This window comes from Leuciscus leuciscus (genome assembly GCF_965113295.1).
Source record: "Leuciscus leuciscus genome assembly, chromosome: 3".
Lineage (NCBI taxonomy): Eukaryota > Metazoa > Chordata > Actinopteri > Cypriniformes > Leuciscidae > Leuciscus > Leuciscus leuciscus.
In genome coordinates, this window is record NC_138727.1 from 63,091,964 (window position 1) to 63,113,017 (window position 21,054).

General features: G+C 35.8%; 1 protein-coding gene across 1 annotated transcript in view; it reads right to left on the bottom strand.

The window, feature by feature from the left end:
- Nucleotides 1-1,128: 1,128 nt before the first annotated feature.
- LOC309495549 (uncharacterized protein) overlaps nt 1,129-21,054 on the bottom strand; it is a 116,513-nt gene continuing 96,587 nt past the window's right edge. Inside the window, exons 20-34 of the mRNA XM_082165330.1 lie at nt 20,788-20,850; nt 19,886-19,945; nt 19,680-19,784; nt 19,345-19,504; nt 17,895-17,983; nt 13,016-13,176; nt 8,147-8,298; nt 7,913-7,981; nt 6,925-6,938; nt 3,159-3,239; nt 2,980-3,080; nt 2,462-2,570; nt 2,072-2,163; nt 1,872-1,972; nt 1,129-1,672 (exon numbers count right to left, since the gene is read on the bottom strand). Of these exons, the coding sequence (XP_082021456.1) occupies nt 1,305-1,672; nt 1,872-1,972; nt 2,072-2,163; nt 2,462-2,570; nt 2,980-3,080; nt 3,159-3,239; nt 6,925-6,938; nt 7,913-7,981; nt 8,147-8,298; nt 13,016-13,176; nt 17,895-17,983; nt 19,345-19,504; nt 19,680-19,784; nt 19,886-19,945; nt 20,788-20,850 (1,725 nt within the window). The 3' untranslated portion in view covers nt 1,129-1,304. The remainder of the gene's footprint in view (nt 1,673-1,871; nt 1,973-2,071; nt 2,164-2,461; nt 2,571-2,979; nt 3,081-3,158; nt 3,240-6,924; nt 6,939-7,912; nt 7,982-8,146; nt 8,299-13,015; nt 13,177-17,894; nt 17,984-19,344; nt 19,505-19,679; nt 19,785-19,885; nt 19,946-20,787; nt 20,851-21,054) is intronic.

Here is a 21,054-nt window from a genome sequence, read left to right on the forward strand (position 1 = left end):
CGAAGTACAAAGAGCAATATAACTGTGAAATTTCATCAGCATAACGATCACTTGATAGTTTTTGAGATGAATCTACATATGCATTATGATCTGTCACGTCATATATCTCTAACTGGTAACGTCATTGATAAAAATGCTAAAGTGACAGAATGTACAAGAATATGGTGTAATTCATATTAAAATCATCTGTACTGTACATGACTATTACATTACTTGTACAAAAAAAAACATAGATTTGCTTGTCTATTAATACACACGCGAGATCAGAGTCTCTGTCAAGCCCAAGTTCGTCGCGAAGCTCTCTCTATCTCGACAACGCCACGCCGATATATATCCTTGTTTTATACCTCCGCTTGTCACAAACTCTGTGTGTCTCCTCATATCAACGCTTACGTTTTGTTTCAATACTCGTTTTCATATACTTATTGAGTTTCAATACTCGCCAAAGACTAATCGTGATCCATGATGTACACAACAATAAGTAAGAATAAGTAACAAGTAGATGTTTTAAAAAAGGTACATTTATAAATAAATAAAAATATAATTTCAAACATTTTCTTGCACCCATCTCTCCAGATTAACAGGGAGGTTTGGCAATTAATTTGTAATTATAAAACATAATCTAATGAAATGTCAGTTGTTATAAGTACCTCGTATTTCTTAATCTTGTAGCCTTTAGTGGGTTCCTTCTTCTTGTAGAAGTAGACACGGTTGATGGGGTTTTTACCATTCTTATTATAATCCAGTGTAATTACCTGTGTGAGAGGAGATTACAGTGTTACAGTCACTAAAAAATGTTGAAGAAAAATCAAAAGAGTGGAAATTGTGGAAATTCTGAACACAACATACTTCAGTCCTGAAATCCTTCTTATCCAAAAACACAGTCGGGTGACGTTTGTTCCATTCATCCACTGCATCGTTCCAGTTACGCTGGAGAATTGAGCATTAAAGTCAAACAAATAAGAACAAATTATCTACGTGAGAGTAAATCATTATCTGTGCATGTCCTTTAGCAAATAAACAAAACAGAAATGTCTTTTTTTTATTATTTTTTTACTGCACATTTCCATTGATTGTAAAGGTTATGAAATGATGAAATGGCAGATCAAAAGGTAGGTATGATTTATTGGTGCATCTACCAGCATACCGGAACAGTATTATTAGCTAATTGGAACAGCCTTTTAAGTCAATTTAATGGAGTGATAATGGAATAAATCGAAATTGCAAATATGAAAATGACCATTTTTACCCTAAAATTTAGAAGGGGAAGTTAAAATGTATTTCTAAAATAATGGTATGTTTCTCTATAATTCTATGAACACTAGAATTTTACTCACGTCAAAGATTTTCCCTTTAGCTTTAGCTTCAGCTTCCCCTTCAGCTTCCCCTTCAGCTTCCTCTTCAGCTTCAGCTTCATCTTCAGCTTCCCCTTCAGCTTCCCCTTCAGCTTCAGCTTCCCCTTCAGCTTCCCCTTCAGCTTCAGCTTCCCCTTCAGCTTCCCCTTCAGCTTCCCCTTCAGCTTCAGCTTCAGCTTCCCCTTCAGCTTTGTCTTCTGTTATTCTGGTCTCTCCCACACACTTTGGCAGGCGTCTCCTCACAACATCCTCAAGCTCTTTTCGGGCACCTTTCAGCTTGTCATCAGTGGAGTACAAGATCTCCTCAAAGATGTGATCTGATGGAATGAGAACAATTTCGACTGAACGTTGTTCTGCGTCTTTAAAAATGTAAACCTTTCTGGTCTAATGAAAACATGTTTAAATCATAAGAATAAACCATGTATGAGTAAGAGTAAGATGCATTGAACTTGAACTTTACAACTTCTCTTTCCCCCCCTTTTGATCTTTAGAATCCTACCCGTGTTTTCAGTTTACCTGTCAGTTTAATGAACTTTGTCATTTCATCTTGAGGAAGGAATTCTGAAATCGGTGAGATCGCATGTGTTTTTTGAGCTTCCCAGAAGGCTTTTACGATTCTAATGAACAAATGAAAAAGAAGTATGAAACCGTACATAACTCAAGCAATAATAAACTATAAAAAGCAAAGATTATAACTGAGTAAAAACAATAATAACTTGTGTTCAATGATGTTGACGATCTTGTGCTGGTAGGCCTGGAGATACAGGGTGTATCTGGTGTGAAACATGTCATAAACATTATCTGCCACCTATGAGAGACAAGGAATAGCACAAACAGTAAATATTAATATTTATATGTACAGGTTTTCAATTGTCACTCAGATATAATCTCAAATATGGCTAAAGTGGAAACTTTTAAACGTTACAAAGATAATTCCTTTTGGATTGAGCAGTAATTGATCACTTACAGACAATGTTTCAGGATACTGCACAGAAAGACTAAATTCAACGTTCTGCTGTTATATACAGTATGAGACACTCACAGTGTTATCCAACAGGCAGAAAGTGATCAGCCATCAAATAAGCAGTGGTAAGTGTATCATGTACCTTGTCCCTGAAGCAGATGTGATTTCTCCCGTCCACATCACACACTCGAGCAGATTTCAGCAGACGCTGATGGTCAAAGCTGTTTGGGATGCCGAGGTAATGACAGTCTCTGAAACAATAAGAGAGGATTTAAATGCACACTCTATTGCTGATGGACGTCACTGATCTCTGACTTTACCCTTACGGAACAAAAAAAATATTTCTTTATTTATGATCAATATATTATATGGTCATATAAATGTTTGGTTTCACATACTTTTGGTCTTATTGATTTTAAAAACATATAAATAAAGTGAATCAAACAACATTTCTAAGAATTTCGAGTAGGCTAAAGTACGTTATTTTGTTCAGATTTTGTAAATCACTTAAGTAAATAGTTTGATCTCTCTTCTAAACAATTGTCAATTACTCAGAATTGTGTAGCTCTATATGAAATTATACAAATTAAAAGTTTGTGATATCAATAATGACATTTTGACTAAATAATCAACATTTAAAAAAAAAAAAAAAAAGTTTACCTTGCAAAATAGTCCCATTTGCGCACATCAATTTTGTTCCATTTATTTGCCACAATCTCATACAGGAAAGCTTTCTCCTTAGGCCTCCCCGTCGCTGTCCACTGGAAGAATAAAAATAACTTCAGTACAATATAACTTGTTGGACACTCACTGAAATGGCAGTGTACTGGATTCTTTACCTTCTTTGGATCTGCAGTATCGACCCCCTCAATTAACTCTTCAATAAAGGTGAGATTTTTCTCCAGTTTCAGTCTTTTTTCCTTAAACAAAAAAAAACGACAAAGCTGTATTATACATTTTTAAGGCCAGACAAGTAATTTGTTGAAGTCAATTTGTAAAGAAAGACTACACGTCTGCACACATATTCAATCACTCTTTTTATTTTTTATTTTTTACCAAGAACTTTATTGAACACCACACAACAACCATAAATGGCCTGGTACAAAATATGAAATGTCTTAATCAGACAAAAGACAAGCACCATAGCATAAGAAAGAAAATATAAAGAAATAAAGAAGTAAAATAAATAAAATAAAAATACATTCAGGTAAATAATTAATAAAGAAATAAAAGAGGCTCAGTAGCTTCTTAAGCAGGAACACAAGCATGTAGTCCGCAGTTGTTGTTGCTGTTTCGTGACAGCGGTGTCAGACTAGGGTCGACATGAGGGGTGATGACATCATCGTTTCATAAAATATACGGATTGGCTGTACACACGAAAACGCAAGGGTGTTGTTTCAGATTTATCCACTCTGAGACCTGGGTTTAAAAAAAAATTGCGGTTTCAGGCTCCCAAAACGCCGGATCCGTCTGGACGAAACGCTAATATGATACAAAATGTTTACGTATACAGCTAAACGCGTATCTGTGTGGACAAGGCCTGAGTGCACAGCAAGATCCCCAGAGTTAAATTAACGTCTTTGTCACAAAGGCTTACGTTGAAAAAACTCCACTGAGGAGCCAGAATGAAAGTTTTTATGACGTATTTTTTTGACGTGTTCTGCACATCCGATATAGACGTTCATGGAAAAACGTTCCATTTGCGCACATCAATTTCGTTCCATCTATTTGCCACAATCTCATACAGGAAAGCTTTCTCCTCAGGCCTCCCCGTCGCTGTCCACTGGAAGAATAAAAATAACTTCAGTACAATATAACTTGTTGGACACTACAGGATTATTTACCTCTGGATTTGCAGCATCAGCCCCCTCAATAAAGGTGAGATATTTCTCCAGATCACGTTTCAGTCCTGGTTCCTTTACAATGTCCTTAAACAAAGAAACTGATGCCTCCTCGTGCTATACAACATATGAAAAACACACACAAACACAAATGTATGGAAGCAATTTCTTTTTTTTTTTTTTTTTTAAGCTGTATTATACATTCTTAAGGCCAGACAAGTAATTTGTTGAAGTCAATTTGTAAAGAAAGACTACAAGTCTGCGCACATATATATTCAATCGCTCATACCTATAGACTAAACACATAATACGCATGTGCACGCCGTCTGCGTTTATCACAGATTCACGTTTTTGAAGTCTACGCAGAGATAACTTTTTTCTAAATTTTGTGATCTCGTGCCACTAAACACTGCTGTTGTGCAAAAGGTTTTCTGTTAGAACGGTGTTGTGTTAGCGGCCCCTAAGTTAATAACTAATGATAGTTGCGAATGAAGTGAATCAGTCAAAACTAACTTTAGCTGGACGATAACTTTATTCTAGAGCTGCTGTAAAGCCAAAACACTCTCTGTTACTGTAATTTCCTATTGTCACTCTGAAAACACTAGACGCTCTGCTGAAAACGCCTAGCTGTGGGCGCTTGAGAGCGTTTTTTTTTTTTTTTTTAGTTGAGACGCTTCGTTGCTATGATACAGAATATCCGCAGCACAGTTTACTTGTACGCAGATAATTTGTTTCATACTAAAAATATATTTTTCATCCATTTTGTTCGGTTAGCTCTGCTGGTTGATGTCGTTGTACAGAAAGAATGTTGTGACAGTTGGTCGGTGTGGTATTAGTCCCGCCCCTCCTCCACTGTGATTGGACGGCTGTGTAAAAGTGAAAGTGATGAGCGCTGCGTTTTACCCAAAGTTGAACATTCTTCAACTCTCGGCAACCTGTAAAAAATGCCGAGCGCTCAGCGCTTCAGCGTGAAAAAAACGCTTTAAAAAACGCGGCGCTCCATTGAAAACAATTGAAAAAAACACGCCAGCCGCGTGAAAAAATGCTTTGGTGGACACACGGCCTAAAGCTGTTTTGAAACATCTATATTGTTAAAAGACTACAGAAACAGTACAACACTTACTATACATCTTAGAAATAAACAATGTAAATTGGACACAACCATAAATATTTGTGAACAACATTTGAGAGAAATAGGCCTTTTGTGTACATAGAAAAAGTCTTAGATCTTTGAGTTCAGCTCATGAAAAATGGGGGAAAAAACAACAGTGTTGCATTTATAATTTTGTTCAGTCTATCTATCTATCTATCTATCTATCTATAAAGACATTTCAATCTTGAATACAATGCATTTGCATTAATTGTCCTATCTGTATGCCCCGCCCCCCTTAGTTACTGTTGCTAACTCAGACAAATAAACAGAGTTGCTAACTGTCTTACAATGACAGCTGTCAGTGTGAAAACCTTGTCCCGAGATGTTTTTGATAAATTTTGGACACACATGGACCACCTCTTGTCGAGGAGCATTCATGTGGGACTTTAATATGCCATGGAGGGATATATATAAAAGATTTTAAAATAAATATGGTGGGTAACAAGATTAATTTGGAAACGAGGGTTTACACAATGCAAGTGGGAGAAGCCTCACGTTACGGTCGTCATGATCGCAGATGATAACATTCAGGATCAACACTGTTCATGTACCGCATGGTAAGATTAAATTAATTTACATTTAACCAGATTAATATGGAGAGGAACTGAAATGTAGACCTTCATTTATGTGTTTTGACCTACACTGTACATGATGTTAGAACAGCTAAATATTTAGGTTTGTACATTAGCATGGACTCACTAACTTTAATGGTAACAATGATAGCATGACAACCAGAAAATGAATGTTTTCATCTTCATTGGGATTGGGGTTGAATCCTTAAGGGAAGCAGGTTACTGCTATCACATCATTGATAATATAAATAAACCAGGCTTCAGTCTTATTGTGCAGATAATTGGTCCGTTCGCGCAAATCTTATCAGACTTTTGAAACGTGCTGGTGAACGTGCACACAGTACGGTGATTCAATAGGCTACATGAATACCCATGCCCATCCTCTCAGGATACCTGGAATCAGAGTTACAAATACCCCAGGCACATTGTTTACCATTTTTGTAGCATAAACACACAGGGCTCTCAAGTTTTGAAGACAGGCAAGAGTATCATTCCTCCCCGAACTTTCGAAACTTTCGGAAGATGTAGCAGAATTACGTGAACAATTCCAGAATATGCTTTTTTTTTAATTGGTTGTTGCGTTAAATCTTACCCAGATACAATAGTGCTATTTTCTGACTGGCTATATTGGCTGATAAGTCAAAGACTCGACTAAGAATTCCAGGGGAGGCGCGCTTGATTCCTGCCGGTTCCATAGTTGGAGCGGCGCGGCCAGAGAAATTTTGGGCGCTGCGCATATTAAATACATTATAAATAGTTTTCCGTGTGAGAAATACAATGTGTGGCGAGAGTGCGTGACAAAAGACAGAAATGAGTGACTGTCACGCTCAATGCGTGACACTTGAGGGCCCTGAACACAATCAAAACAATGAGAGCTTTGGATCTTCCAATGTTTCTCTATGGCGCTGAAACCTAAAGATGTCCGAGTTCCGGTCCCTGTGCAACTGATAATCAACTGCCTTTTTTCTCATCTGAGTTCGAGGGGAGGGGCTTACCGATAGGTCAATTGTATGTTATACAAGAGAGTTTTGGTGCTTACCTTCCATGGTTTACCTGACAAAAAAACAACAAAAAAAACCAGGGGTTATTATATTATTTATTTTTCATTTTTGACTATTAATAAAGTGAGAACTATTATTTCAATTATTATGAGAATATTAAGACATTACGAAATCTAACTAAATCGAAATAACAAACAAGCAAAACAAAACATAAAACAGAGTAAATATACTGATTTCTGGATGAGTAACTTCCAAAAACTGCTTTATCTAGTCAGCCTACAGTAATTTTCAACATTTCTTTCTGTCAGTCGAATTTTATTATGATTCCACTAAACCAACTGAAAAATGTATTTCAGGCCTGATATGATTTTTTTTTTTTTTTTTTTTTTTTTTTTTACTGCTTTAAATGATATGTGGTAATTTAGCAAGACAAGTATGTAATCCTAAACTACACAGCAAAATCCCCAGTGTTGAATGAAAACCCTTCCGTGCACATGCTGCATATTTCCACACCAGAGTGTGTTAAAATAACACTGAAAGTGTTGACGTTAATGTGATTATTAATTAAGTGATGATCGAGCATTACTGAGGAAAACTAATATTAAAAAGTCAAGAGCTCAACTAAAGCAAACACTGATCATATAATGGTGACATCAAATGAAACATTTTAAATTAAACATCAGCATCTAAACCTCCGTTAATTCTTAATAAGAACTTCTGTTGACGTCTAACAGAAATAAAGTTAGTCTAGTTAATAATAAGTGTAATAATGTTTAATGGCTGGAAGTCAGTTGTAGTTCTTGTGTTTCTCTTTCCTTCAGTGATTCTGCTTGTTAACAGCAGGTGTTCATCAATAATGCTCAACAATCACTTATTTAATCACTTAATTATCTCATTAACTTTAACACTGCTTCAGTGTTACTTTAACACTCTGTAGTTGGACACATATGTACAATATTGTTCATTTAACACTGGGGATTCATTTTATTTTCAAATATGTTATGCCCAACTGTACACTGAGTGAACTTGTGAACTTACCAGGCCGGACTTTACGGATGAACTTGTCCTTAAACACGTAAGAGAACGGACCATGTCCTTAAAGAAAAAAACACAACATAAAATGTTTCATATTTCACCAGAGAACAATTTTATATTGTCTTCAATTGACATTCATCACATCTTATTTCATGTAAAAAGTATGTAGAACATAGCATTTAGCATATATATTTTCCACTAAAAGTGGATGTTTCTGGCACTCACCTAAATTATAGCACAGAGCAGCCATTTGGACACACAATATGTCCTGATCCTGTATCTCCTGCTTCTCTCTTAGATCCTTCTGTTCCTTTTCAATATCCTTCTGTTGTTTCTCTTGCAGAACTTTGCCCAGACGTCCTGCTAAATATGCAGCACTGCAGAACGTCAAAAAACAAATTTAAACACAACACAGGATACATCCAGCTTTTACATTGATCAAACAATTTAATGATTCATTGATTTAGAAGAAGTTACAACAGTGTGTAAGCAATGTTTTGTCAAGTAAAAAAAAAAAAAAAACATATAAAAAAAGTTAAAATGTGTTTATCATATAACACTTAAATTAAGTTAAAAAATGTATTCTAATAACAATTATACATTTATTTGGAAGGCGGGGCATGGTTTAAGAGGCTGCTGCAGAATGAGTATGGGTGGAGCTCGTGTTCTCCGACTTCGCGTGCAGCCGTCACCGTGCACGAGCGCAAAACCTCACAACACCCTCCCCCTGTCGGTGATTGGTTGGAACACTATTTATTTTGGTTCTGAGTGGTTGGTGAAACCAATTGTTTTTGTGTGCAGATCTCAGAGCCTAGGCTGCCTACAGAGACGCGTTTTTTTGATGGCCTGCTTATGGGGCGGGCAGCTAGCGGATCGTTAGGAAAGATTAGATGAATGTGATCATTTATGTTTGGGCCTTTTTTGGGCCTGAAATCGCTGATACAACCTTTAAGGGACACACCTCTCGTTAATTAAATCTAACAGGTGTTTTCATCAAGAGACAGGATAAAAAGCTGGGCTTTGAGAGAGTGAAGGAGAGCTGCCTTGGAAGCATGCAGGGTCTCCGCGGATCCTTAAAAAGTCTTAAAAGGTCTTAAATTAGATTTTTTAAATTTAAGGCCATAAAAAGTCTTAAAAAATATATATTTTTTAAAAATGTCTTATTATTATTTATGAAAGGTCTTAAATTTTAGATGACACTTTGACTAAGACTTATCTAAATGCTTTCGAAATTAAAACTATCTAATTAGCGGCTCTTATTATTTTTTTAATTCTCTCTTGGTGGATTTGCTTGTTCACGTGACAATTCGCGTCACTTACGGCAGTATATTAGCCTACGTCTGTCTCCTGCACGCGAGAGGAGAGAAGAAAACGAGTGAATGTCAGTTCAATTGTAAGTTCAATCTTTATGTGCTTAGGAGGAGTGTGCGATTTTGTCTATGAACTATGATGATATTGTAATCATTGTTTACTATGTACGAGGCACTGCGAGTGCGAGCTGACATCACGTTTCTCTCATGCTTGCTTTCACTGCGTGATGTCAGTTTATAGATGTCCCCAAATGAGTTTTTGTCTTATATTTATATTATATGTTGTTATATTAGAATATCACATGAGCAAGAGTGCCGTTTTCCTTTGCACAATTGCAAATGTGCTATTTATTTTATACAACAGTTAAATTAACAATAAAGATAACATTGTGAGTTACTTTTTTGGACACAATATTGTCAATTTTCACTTTATATCGCCGACGAGAATTTCATAATGAAGCCAATGATCTTTTTTTTTTTTTAACTGAAATCCGCGTTTTGAACGAATCATTTTAACGATTCAATGAACAATCACTTGTTTTTCTGAATGAATCAGCAGTTTGAACAAATCGGTTGACTCCAACAGCTCGCTTATTAAGACAGTGACTTGCCGCCACCTACTGGTGGTTTCAGTTTCATATTTAAAGTATCCTTTAATTAAAACGTTAAAATCATAAATCATTTCATATTTAAAAATTGAACAGCTTTATTTATGCAATTGTAAATGAAGTGTAAATATAGTAATGCCAGTTTTGATGCCGCTTCTGTGTCACCTCTGCACTGCAAGGATGGATTTTAATTTAATGATTTAATTTGACATTGGTACTGTGTTATTCTAATATAATTTAATTTGAATGTTAGAATTTGACATAAAAGGTGATGCATACCTCTAAATACGTTTAAAAACAATATCCATATATAGGTGAAAATGCCCCTGGAAATCAATTTAAGGTGGCAAATATTGCCCCTTAATAAATGTTAAATTTCGGTCACTACTGTGAACTGACCACTGCATAGAATATAAAAAAAATATGAATATCTTCGTGAGTCTTCTGTCAACAACAGGCCTAAACCAGCCAGGGTACCAGTACAAAAATACAATCAGTAAAATATCATTTAATTATTATCAACAAAACTTTGAAAATATCTAGACATATTTTTGTCAATATTGCGCAACCCTAATTAATACCCCTACGGTATTAATTTTGATTTCTTCAGGTCTTAAAAAGGTCTTAAAAAGCCTTAAATTTGACTTTAAAAATTGTGCAGATACCCTGAGCATGATGTGCTGTTTCATGCTGCACTCAGAGGAAAGAATTATTGATTTGAAACACTTATTTTGTGATTGCTGAAAAGCCCTTGTGCTTACTTTTTGTTTGTTTATCAAGGAGTGTGTTAATAAAGACAGCTCTGTTGCACAGCTGCTCTCAGACCCTGCCTCCCTCATTTCTAGACCGGGAAGTTTGGTCGGTCTTCAAGCAGCTCTCTCTCCCCTTATCGCTCTCCCTCTTTCTCTATTCCCCCTCCCTCTCGACCTGTCCCAATGCCACATATCAGCCATGAGCAAAGAAATAAACCAGAACTGGACCTTATCTGAGCCACTATACACATTTAATATGTGTATATTAAATATGGAGTCATCTCAGCCTTAATAAGCCTGTTAACAAGCAGAATCAGTGAAGGAAAGAAGAGAACAGAAAAAGAGACGAGCAGAAACACAAGAACTACAACTGACTTCAGACACAGTCTTAGATGAAATCAACTGAAGAGAAAAGAAGACATTAAATCTGTGAAGATCTCAGCAGAGGAGGATTAAACAACTCCACAAACAGCATTAGGCCTAGGCCTACCAGGCAGCTTCACTTAGCGCGACAAAGGGGGCCTCCAATCGAGTTTTTTAAATTTATTTTTTTAACATAATTAACTTAAACAAGTGACATAAATGAATGAATGAATGAATGAATGAATGAATAATTCAAGACAAGAATGATCAATATACCTGCCTACAACTGCTGCTGTGTCTGCCTGTGTTTGAGTCATGCGCATAACCTCGCGTGCAGACAATTAGTGTGCAAAGTCACGGTAATGTTAAGCCATGATACAAAAATTTTATTTGATCAATGATTGATGATTGACATTTAAATCAATGATTTATCATATAAATTTAATGATATTCAGAACAGAACAAAAATAAAAAAATAACTATAAACAAGCCAAAACAAAATAATTGAAAGCGAAAGTGAAAGTAAGCGGCGTTGGGCTCACGTATCTCTCTCATTAGAATTAAAATGTTTCAGCATTCGCGATGTATTTGGATGGTAAACTATTCTTTATCATAAGCTTCTTTGTACTTCACTCACGTTCCAATATTGACGGAAAAAATCATCCTCTTCACACGCGCAAAAATGTGCTCCACAAATCACAGTGGAGCGGTGCTTACTGTGAATGTACAAATTGTACTACTGACTATTTAAACAGAGCAGTGTAATTCGTATATGTTAGGTTGACTATTTTATTATTATATATTTATTACGGCTATAATGAACAGGCTGCGATGTCAAGATTACAATGATGGAATATGTTTGTGTGTGTGTGTGTGTGTGTGTGTGTGTGTGTGTGTGTGTGTGTGTGAGAGGTGAGGGCGCGATCGAACAGTGGAAACATAAAAACATACTCTGTCACGTTCATACAGGACATCATTCAAACTGCAAAGTGATATTTTGCAAATAATTTATTTAATATGTTTTGTGACAGTTTGTTTTCAGAAGTTTCAAAGAGTTAGTAAAAGAGTAAAGAAAAGGTTCAATAAAACTTTCTTATTTAAGTGTCTATTTTTTATTAAGTATTTATTTTGTATTAATACATAACCTCATTGTATTTATTTATAATGTAACACTATACTGTGACATTTGTGTCAATAATCGTCAAGCACAGGTGACTCTGCGTGGTGGGAGGGGGCCCCCAATTCAAATTCTGCTTAGGGCCCCCAAAAGGCTCGGGCCGGCACTGAAACCAAAAGATAACAAATATGCTTGCATGCCCGAAAACATTATATTTGTCTTACATTTCATAATGAACCTTGTGCATGATGCGTTTAAAAAAATATTCATAGTAACTGATTGCTGTTGGAACTCTTGCTTGTTGTGGCTTTCAAAAACACAGTTAAAGCAACCAGAGACTAAAAATTATGTTAAAAATTCATGGGTCAAAATATTTTTTAGTGGTCTCAAATGAAATAACTTCACAGTAATAATATGCTCACATTATTAGCGCATTGAAAATATTAGTTAATCAATTTAAATGTCAGTTTGTCAATTTGAGGCAGTTGGTTTCTGCAATTGAAATAAATTAACTTTAAATTAAGTTTAAATTTAGTGCAGTACAGTTTTTAAACAATCTGTAGTGTGGACACATATGCACACTGAGGGGTGTTCATTTAACACGGGGGATTTGTTGTGTAGTGTGGATAATGTTTTTAATGTTGTCAATGAATGGGATGCATTTTGGCTTTAATACGATTTTCACAGTTAATAGACAAAACCTGGTGTCCTCCATGATTCCTGTTCTTTCTGACAACAAAGCGTATGAATGTGACAAGCTCATAATCATGACTTCAGGGGGAGGTAGGACTTTTCCTATTGCACGTGAAGGCAGCATTAGCCCTTTTTTGTTACCAAGGTTTGTCACCTTTCTAGTTCCAAAAACTATCCTGTGTATATTTTCTCCTAAGTTTCTTTAAAACTTAGTTAAAACTTTAAAACGTATTGCTTTAATTGTACTTTACCCAAGTGAGTGTTCGAAGCGAGTGTGAGTGGCGCCCGGATACACCAGATATGTTCCTCCGAGTTGTTTGATGTGACGGAGTCTCTGAAACTGAGGAGTGTCGATGATCTTCACCAGCAGGGGGTGCAGCCCAATCTGACCATGAATGGGGTCGTTGAAGATCTACAGGACAGAAAAGAGTAAATACTATATGCTGTTCTCCATTTAGAAATGGACCAGGAAAAGTGAGGTTTCTGACAATATCAGCATTTTTTTGATGACTGCATCGATAAGAACAGCAGAAACTATAAAAAAAACATATTCTATTAAATAATTCATTCATTTAGAACATGGACAGAAATAGCCTTTTCCAAAGCATCTCTAAACTGTGTTCTCATCGATCTGTTAACCTTATTTGACAGTCAATCAGTAAAACTATAGATGTATGTATGCAATAATTTAAAAAATAATAATAATAATCATCACAGCTGCTAAAAGGTCATTTCTGACTCTGTACAATATATATTGCCATTATTACATCATCAAGTTGTGTGATATATATGCAGACAGACAGATTCCCAGCTAACAGACTTTTGTTATAAGAACGTTCTCCAAATATTCCGTGTTGGTTCTGGGAACGTGAAAAATATCCAGTTTTTCTTGACATTAGAGGAACGTGTTTTAAAAGGTATAATGTTCCTCAAACGTTCTTTGAACTTAATTTTGATTTAAAATTCAACATTATAGGAACTTTGATTTCTAACATTCCAAGAACATAAAAATGTCCAGTTTCCTTAATGTTACTAGAATGTTATTGAAAGGTTAACATTCTTTCAATCATCTTTCGAAAGAGTAATAAGAACACAAACTACAACTTTCTTCAGACACAGCCTTAGATGAACTGAAGATAAAAGACATTAACTCTCTGAAGATCTGATTAAACAACTCCACAAACAGCATTACCAGCTTCACTTATTACTAACCAGACTGACTTTATTTCTGTCACACGTCTACAGAAGTTCTTATTGAGAATTAACAGAGGTTTAGATGTTGATGTCTTATTGAAAATGTTTTGTTTGAGGTCACCATCATGGAGATCAGTGTTTGCATTAGTTGGGCTCTTGACATTCATTAAGTTGGTGCTTTATCAGTAATTTCAGGTGTTTATGGAGAACATTTCTGCAGTGTTAACCCTCTGAGGTCGAGAAACGCGCCGACGCGTTTTGCTGGATTTTTTTCACATAGCAGCAACATAAACTTAAATTACTCCGTCATTTATGGTTATACAGAAAAGAGAAATATAAAAAAATAATCTGTGATATTTCTACTTTTGTATGTGTCCACTTACAATCAAATCAAAACATTGTGCTTTTGTAAAATAAAGAAAATAAACAGGGTGTGCGTTCTGCCTCTCCGTCGCGGTGAACTTTTTTTTCTTGAGCACGTCTATAAACTGAAACAAAACTCAGCGAATACTTCTCACACATTTATGAGCCATACACCTTTATACACATTTAAGTGTGTACTTTTAAATGATCGGATTCAAACTGAAAACAAATATTCTCTGTTTAAGTAATTTGTATAAAACCAACAGGATGTCCAGTATCTCAAACGCTTGCTAATTACTTTTTAATTCGACACGCCCACTCGTGCAAAAGAGATTCACATGCAAATCTCCACATGGGACGCGAACGCCCTCGTTACCTCAAACACAAAACACCAAAACACTTCACAAGTCTCTGCTTTTCGTCGAGTTTGGAAGACACGTCTGAGCTTACATTGGATTTACCCCCAGAAGAAGAAGAACGCGATTTGAAGACAAGAAAGATGTAAGGTAAGAAATTCTTACTTATTAGTTTATGGTATTGTTGCATAAACTTTACATTGCAGTTGAACTGTTGCTAGATATATGGTGAATATTATACTATTTAGACCCGTGTTTACTGTTAAATACTGTTTGTGGATATCTGCTCAAACATAGATATGTATAACCATAATGTTTAATATTTTGGAGCACGCTGTGGGTTTGAATGTATCATATTTTGGAGCGCGCTGTGGGTTTTAATGTATCATATTTTGGAGCGCGATCGCGTTTGAATGTATCATATTTTGGAGCGCGCTGTGGGTTTGAATGTATCATATTTTGGAGCGTGCTGTGCATTTGAATGTATCATATTTTGGAGCGCGATTGCGTTTGAAAGGAAAAATGCACCAAACATTAGGCTTTATGTTTTTACTATTATCTCATTTCATATCATCATAACGAATGGAAACATTTGAAGTAACATATGATAATCAATATATTTTTCTCTAGCGTAGTTGTTCTTGAAATCTTTTGGAAGATTTAATTTATTGTTATTATTATTTTATGCAGCACTGCATAGCCTATGCCTACAAGGCACAACAAACCTGGTGTTCATTATATATTGTTGGAAACGTGTGTGTGTGTGTGTATTCTGTGAATTTTAAAAAGAAATTTTAACCAGAAAAATCTAAAATCTATTCCCAAAATCGTGCAGCCCTATAGTTTCTCTTGATATCAGTATGTTCACAGTTTTTTCTTTTTTTCTTTCTTTCAGGGACCAGATGCAACTGAGTCCTGCTGACTTCAACATTCACATGAGTCTCTGTACATGAACATGGTAAAGTGAAAATCAAACACCTTGGAAATGAAAGGTATGTACAATGTTTTTAGGAATGGCACAAAGGTCTCTGTCTTTGGATCATTGTTTTCAATGTGCTCTTTTGTCATTTGTATTTTTGGATTGTGTTGTGTTGTAAATAAATCCAAACAATCTAAAAGCCATTCTTTTTTAAATCTCCTCATTCTTTGTGCAAGGTTGCTCTGAATGACAGGGCCTGATCGCTCCTAATAGGGCAGTTAGGGGAGTGTCTTTGTCTTTCTCAGGTGTCAAAGGCTTACATATTCATGAGATGATCACACCTCTTCGCATATGGCTTTGTCACACAAAACACGTCTTAGAAATTTTAAATCAATATATTGTCTTATCTGAATGAGCAGTCAGGGTGATTTTCACATAGTTTTGGAGCAAATATTCTAGGCTATGTCATACAATTTTCAAAAGTCTTGTGAAGAAATAATCAGTATGGGTTTCATGGCCTTATTTCAGTGAGAATTTTTTTTTGTATTTTCACAAACCACGCATAAATGTCATTATCTCAAAACTACAAACTTTTACATACATGCTGCTGATATATTATTGTAGCAGAGTTTGTGCTGAATACAGTGTAATTAGACTTTAGCCATGAAAATGTCACTAGTAACAGAAAAAAACACAAATGTCAGAGCATGTCAGAACACCTCCAGGCCCAGAAAACAGCTCAGACCTCAGAGGGTTAAAGCAGGTCAACATGGCTGTTTTAATATCAGACAAATGCTTTTTCTGTAAATGATGACTTTCAACATTACACCTTTTAAAACACGTTCCTCTAACGTCAAGAAAACTGTATATATTTCACGTTCCCAGAACCAACACTCAATATTTGGAGAAAGTTCTTATAACAAAAGTCTGTTAGCTGGGTTGTCACTTGCCAGTGTTGGGGGTAACGAGTTACAAAGTAACGAATTACAGTAACGATATTACTTTTTTGGGTAACGAAATAAAGTAACGCATTACACTAAAAATATTGGTAACTACATTACTTTACTAGACGCTTTCCTGCGTTACCCAAGCCGTGTTTGCCTGCGTGTAAAGCTCTGATCTGTTTAAGTGGTTGTGTGCATGCCTGTGTGTGTGTGTGTGTGTGTGTGTGTGCTTGCACCGTTGTCATAGAGATCGATTTGAGTGACGTAGCTGCTGGTGCGAAGGGGAGCGGGAAATGGAGACGGAGACAGGGGGTTTCAGCCAGTGGCGATATTCACATTACTTTCAATTTATTGCTCGAAAGGACAAAAATATTCGCTGAAATGCACTCTGTGCCCAGGCAGCAAGTAGCCTACTGGCCATCGGGACTACCGGGAGATTCCCAGTGGGCTGACGTGCCTTTTGAGCCGACATCTCATACTTTTTTTCTTTTTCAGTTTTTTTGTCTTAACGGACCATAAAACTCGTACATCGGCGGCCCATTCGTTTTGCTTAATTGGCGGCGCTGGGTTAAGTAATTTACTATAAATTTAATGAGACGCGTTTGTAAACCATGTTTTCCGCCAAAATAAAAGCTTGATGCAGTTTCCATCAAAATAAAAGATCATGTGCTTATATCTCTTTCAAGTATAGAAATGAGTACAAAACTAATTGTGAAAGTTTCCTTTATTTTTCAGTGCATTTGTTTTACAATATATGTCTATTAGTGTGCGATTATTATCATGGCCAAAATGCCAGGGCCGATTTGCCAGTCCAGCCCTGATTATGTGTCTACCACCGCGGACATTTGTCCTTTATCCTGTTGTTTGTGGATTTTACAGTGAGGCATATTTCTTTGTGCAGACATGGATATTGTTCTTTCATATGGTTTTACATGCCATTTTGTATAGGCTACATTTATAAACTATGCAGACTGGCTAAGTGATGATAGGGCTATGATGTTTGTCCGTATCTACAGGGTAAATTAAGAAATGGGAAAGTAAAGTAATAAGTAGTGAAGTTACTTTTCAAATGCAGTAACTAGTAAAGTAATCTCATTACAATTTACAGAAGTAACTAGTAACTAGTAACTAATTACTTTTTTTGAGTAACTACCCCAACACTGTCACTTGCCTATAACTGCACATGTAAAAATACTGTTTGTTGAGTTTTGAAGTTTGGCTGTCTAAAGCATTTAGCATCATGGCTTCTGTGTCTGTTTAGTAACATGTTTTTTTTATTATTACTAGCAGTCCAACATACTTATCCTAACAAATAAAAAATAAATTAGTTTTTAATAAATATTTTAACTTTTACCTTGTGACAGGAAGTTTGATCTTCAGCCTCATCTGTTGTAGGAGGAGCAGGAGCAGCTGCACCATGTGACGATGAACTCGTTCCCTCATCTGTAAGCAAAGCGTCATCAATTTTTGTGAGTGAATGCTAATAGGTCTGTGTTGTGTTTTAAAATAATTAATTAGCAAGCATAAACACAAGAAGAATACAATATTTCAGAGCAAAATTTAATTCTTAAATCTAATTTACATTATGTCTTTAGGTTTACTTCCACCCAAAACCAAAAATAACAACCCAGATAGCAACAATGATATCCGAGATCCGGCCCACATCTGGCACACGTGGAAAGATGATCTGGTCCACATGCAGCATGGAATGACGGCCCTTGGGCGGCTCACTCCTATTTGCCAGATCTGGGCCACAAGCAGGCCATAGCAATGCCACATGTCAGCCAAGAGCAAAGAAATAAACCAGAACTGGACCTTATCGGAGTCATAAAATCTGTGTATATGAAGTCATCTCAGCCTTAATAAGCCTTTTAACAAGCAGAATCAGTGAAGGAAAGAAGAGAACAGAAAAAGAGACGAGCAGAAACACAAGAACTACAACTGACTTCAGACACAGTCTAAGATGAAATCAACTGAAGAGAAAAGAAGACATTAAATCTGTGAAGATCTCAGCAGAGGAGGATTAAACAACTCCACAAACAGCATTACCAGCTTCAACATGACATCATGACTTTGCGTAAACATACACACCACTTTCAAGTCAAGTGGCATGTTATCTATATGCATTTTGAGCTATCCGCGTGTATGTTCACGCCGAAACGAACCGTCATCTTCCGCATGTTTGTCTACGCCGTTAAATGTCAGAGTGATTCCGCGTGTATGTGTACGCCATTAAATGTCTGAGCGAAACTAAGCAAAATGTATATCTACATCTGGGGAGCGATATTTTTTTCCTAGGATGGTAGAGGAAGACTCATAAATGGTATTAACCCCAGTGACGGGTAGGTTTAGGGACGGGGTTGGGGTAGGTCATATATATTTATACAGTAATGTAACGTTAAGTCACCGGCGTTGATAAACACGCTGAAAATCGATTATGCGTGTTGATAATACGCCATACATACGCCATTTCATGAGATCAGTCTGCCAGCTTCACTTATTACTAACCAGACTGACTTTATTTGACTGAATTGACATTAATTGATTACATTTTCTATTCATTTAAATTATAATATTTTGTATCCTTAGGCGGTGTTTTTTTTTTTTTTTCCTAGCTCAATCTAAGCCCTGTCTGTGAAACCAGGCCTATATCACAGTATACCTGGTTAGGAAGATTTATACTGTAACTTAGAATATATGCATCTGCTAAAATATGTAAAAAGTAAGTAAAAAAGTAAACAACTCAGATGCTACACTAATACAGATAGAAATAAATGCTTATAGAGTAGCACAATTGTAGTTACCTGAATGATTCCCAAAATCAATGAAGGTTTTGTCTTCGCACCAATCATGAAAGCAGCCCTCAGCTTTTCTTTCAGCTTCCTGCTGATTCTCCTGACCCTTTCGATCATAATAGACCCTTACAAGCCATTCATGAAACTTCCCTGGCTTGAGACTGGACACCTGCAGGGACACACCACAAACTACAGCAATCTGACAATCATGAGCTTAAATCTAGTCACTAATTCATTTATTTTAGTAGTGACTCAGTAAAACAGACAATCTGATGCCCAAGAGATTCACAATAATGAATAATAATTCTGTATAATAAATATTTGAGATAAGTGAAATTTTGTACCTGGTACTTCTCCATCTTGAAGCCTTTGTTTGGCTCATTCTTGCTGTAAAAATGAACATTTTCAATGGGCTCATTACCCACTTCACCAAATCCCATCTCAAGAACCTGAATAAGAAGAGATTTCAGATAGGATAGAAAGATAAATGTGAAAATGAATAGGTACAAAATAGGCATTTACATAATTATATTTCTCCACTTAAACATACATGAATGTCACAGTCCTTAGCTTCCGGCTGTTCATTCTTCCAGCATGTCTCCAGAAGTTTCTGAAGTTTTTGAATTGTAAATTGGCAATTAGACACACATTACAATAAATAAAGTCAAACATGTTCAAACATTTGGGGTAAGTAAGATTTTTTTATTTTTTTTATTAAAGAAATTAGCTCTTTAATTCAGCAAGGACACATTAAATTGATCAAAAGTGACAGTAAAGACATTTTTAACAAATTATTTCTAATTCAAATAAATGCTGCTCTTTTGAACTTTCTATTCATCAAAGAATCCTGACAACTGTTTTCAACATTGATAATAATCATATATATTTCTTGAGCATCAACTCGGATTCATCAATCGAGCATTAAATCATATTATTAGAATGATTTCTGACGGATCACATGTGACACATGTGAAGACTGGAGTAATGATGCTGTATATTCAGCTCTGTTTTCCATGTGAATATATTGAGAAATGTAATTTATTCCTGTGATCAGTGTAATAATTTTGACAATATTACCGTTTTACTGGATTTCTGATTTAATACACAGCCTTGGACAAACATAAAACATCTTGCTGACCCCAAACTTTTGAATAGTACTGTATATAAGGCTTTTCTGTCTTTAATAGTTTGTCTAATTTCCTGCTATGACTACAAACTAACAAAATTAATCTGATAGTACCAACACGTGTGAGTATCACATAAAACGTTGCATATTAATACAAACAACAAAAAACTACAATTTACACCCATACACAAGTTGAATGTTGTAGAAATACAGGTATGTAGAGAGATACCAGTAATTATTTTTGTGTTTTTGTAGGAGTTTATTAAACCATATTCATTATACAATAAATCTGTACAATGAATGACTGAGCTATATATAAAACTTACCTGATAGACTTTGATCTTGAAGGCTTTAACAGGCTGGGCTTTGGAGCTGTCCCCCTCTATTTCCTAAATTAATTTGAAAGATTAATCATATAAGAAAACTCTACAATAAATGAAGTAGGAAAACAACAATAACATAATCATGCAACAATTTGATAAAACTGGCACTGTCCCTCCAGTCACGGCTACGGATACTGCCCTTCTCTTCCCAGTCAATAATTTGATCTCAGTGATCTCACCATGAGCTCCCAGGATACTTGTGATGTGTTC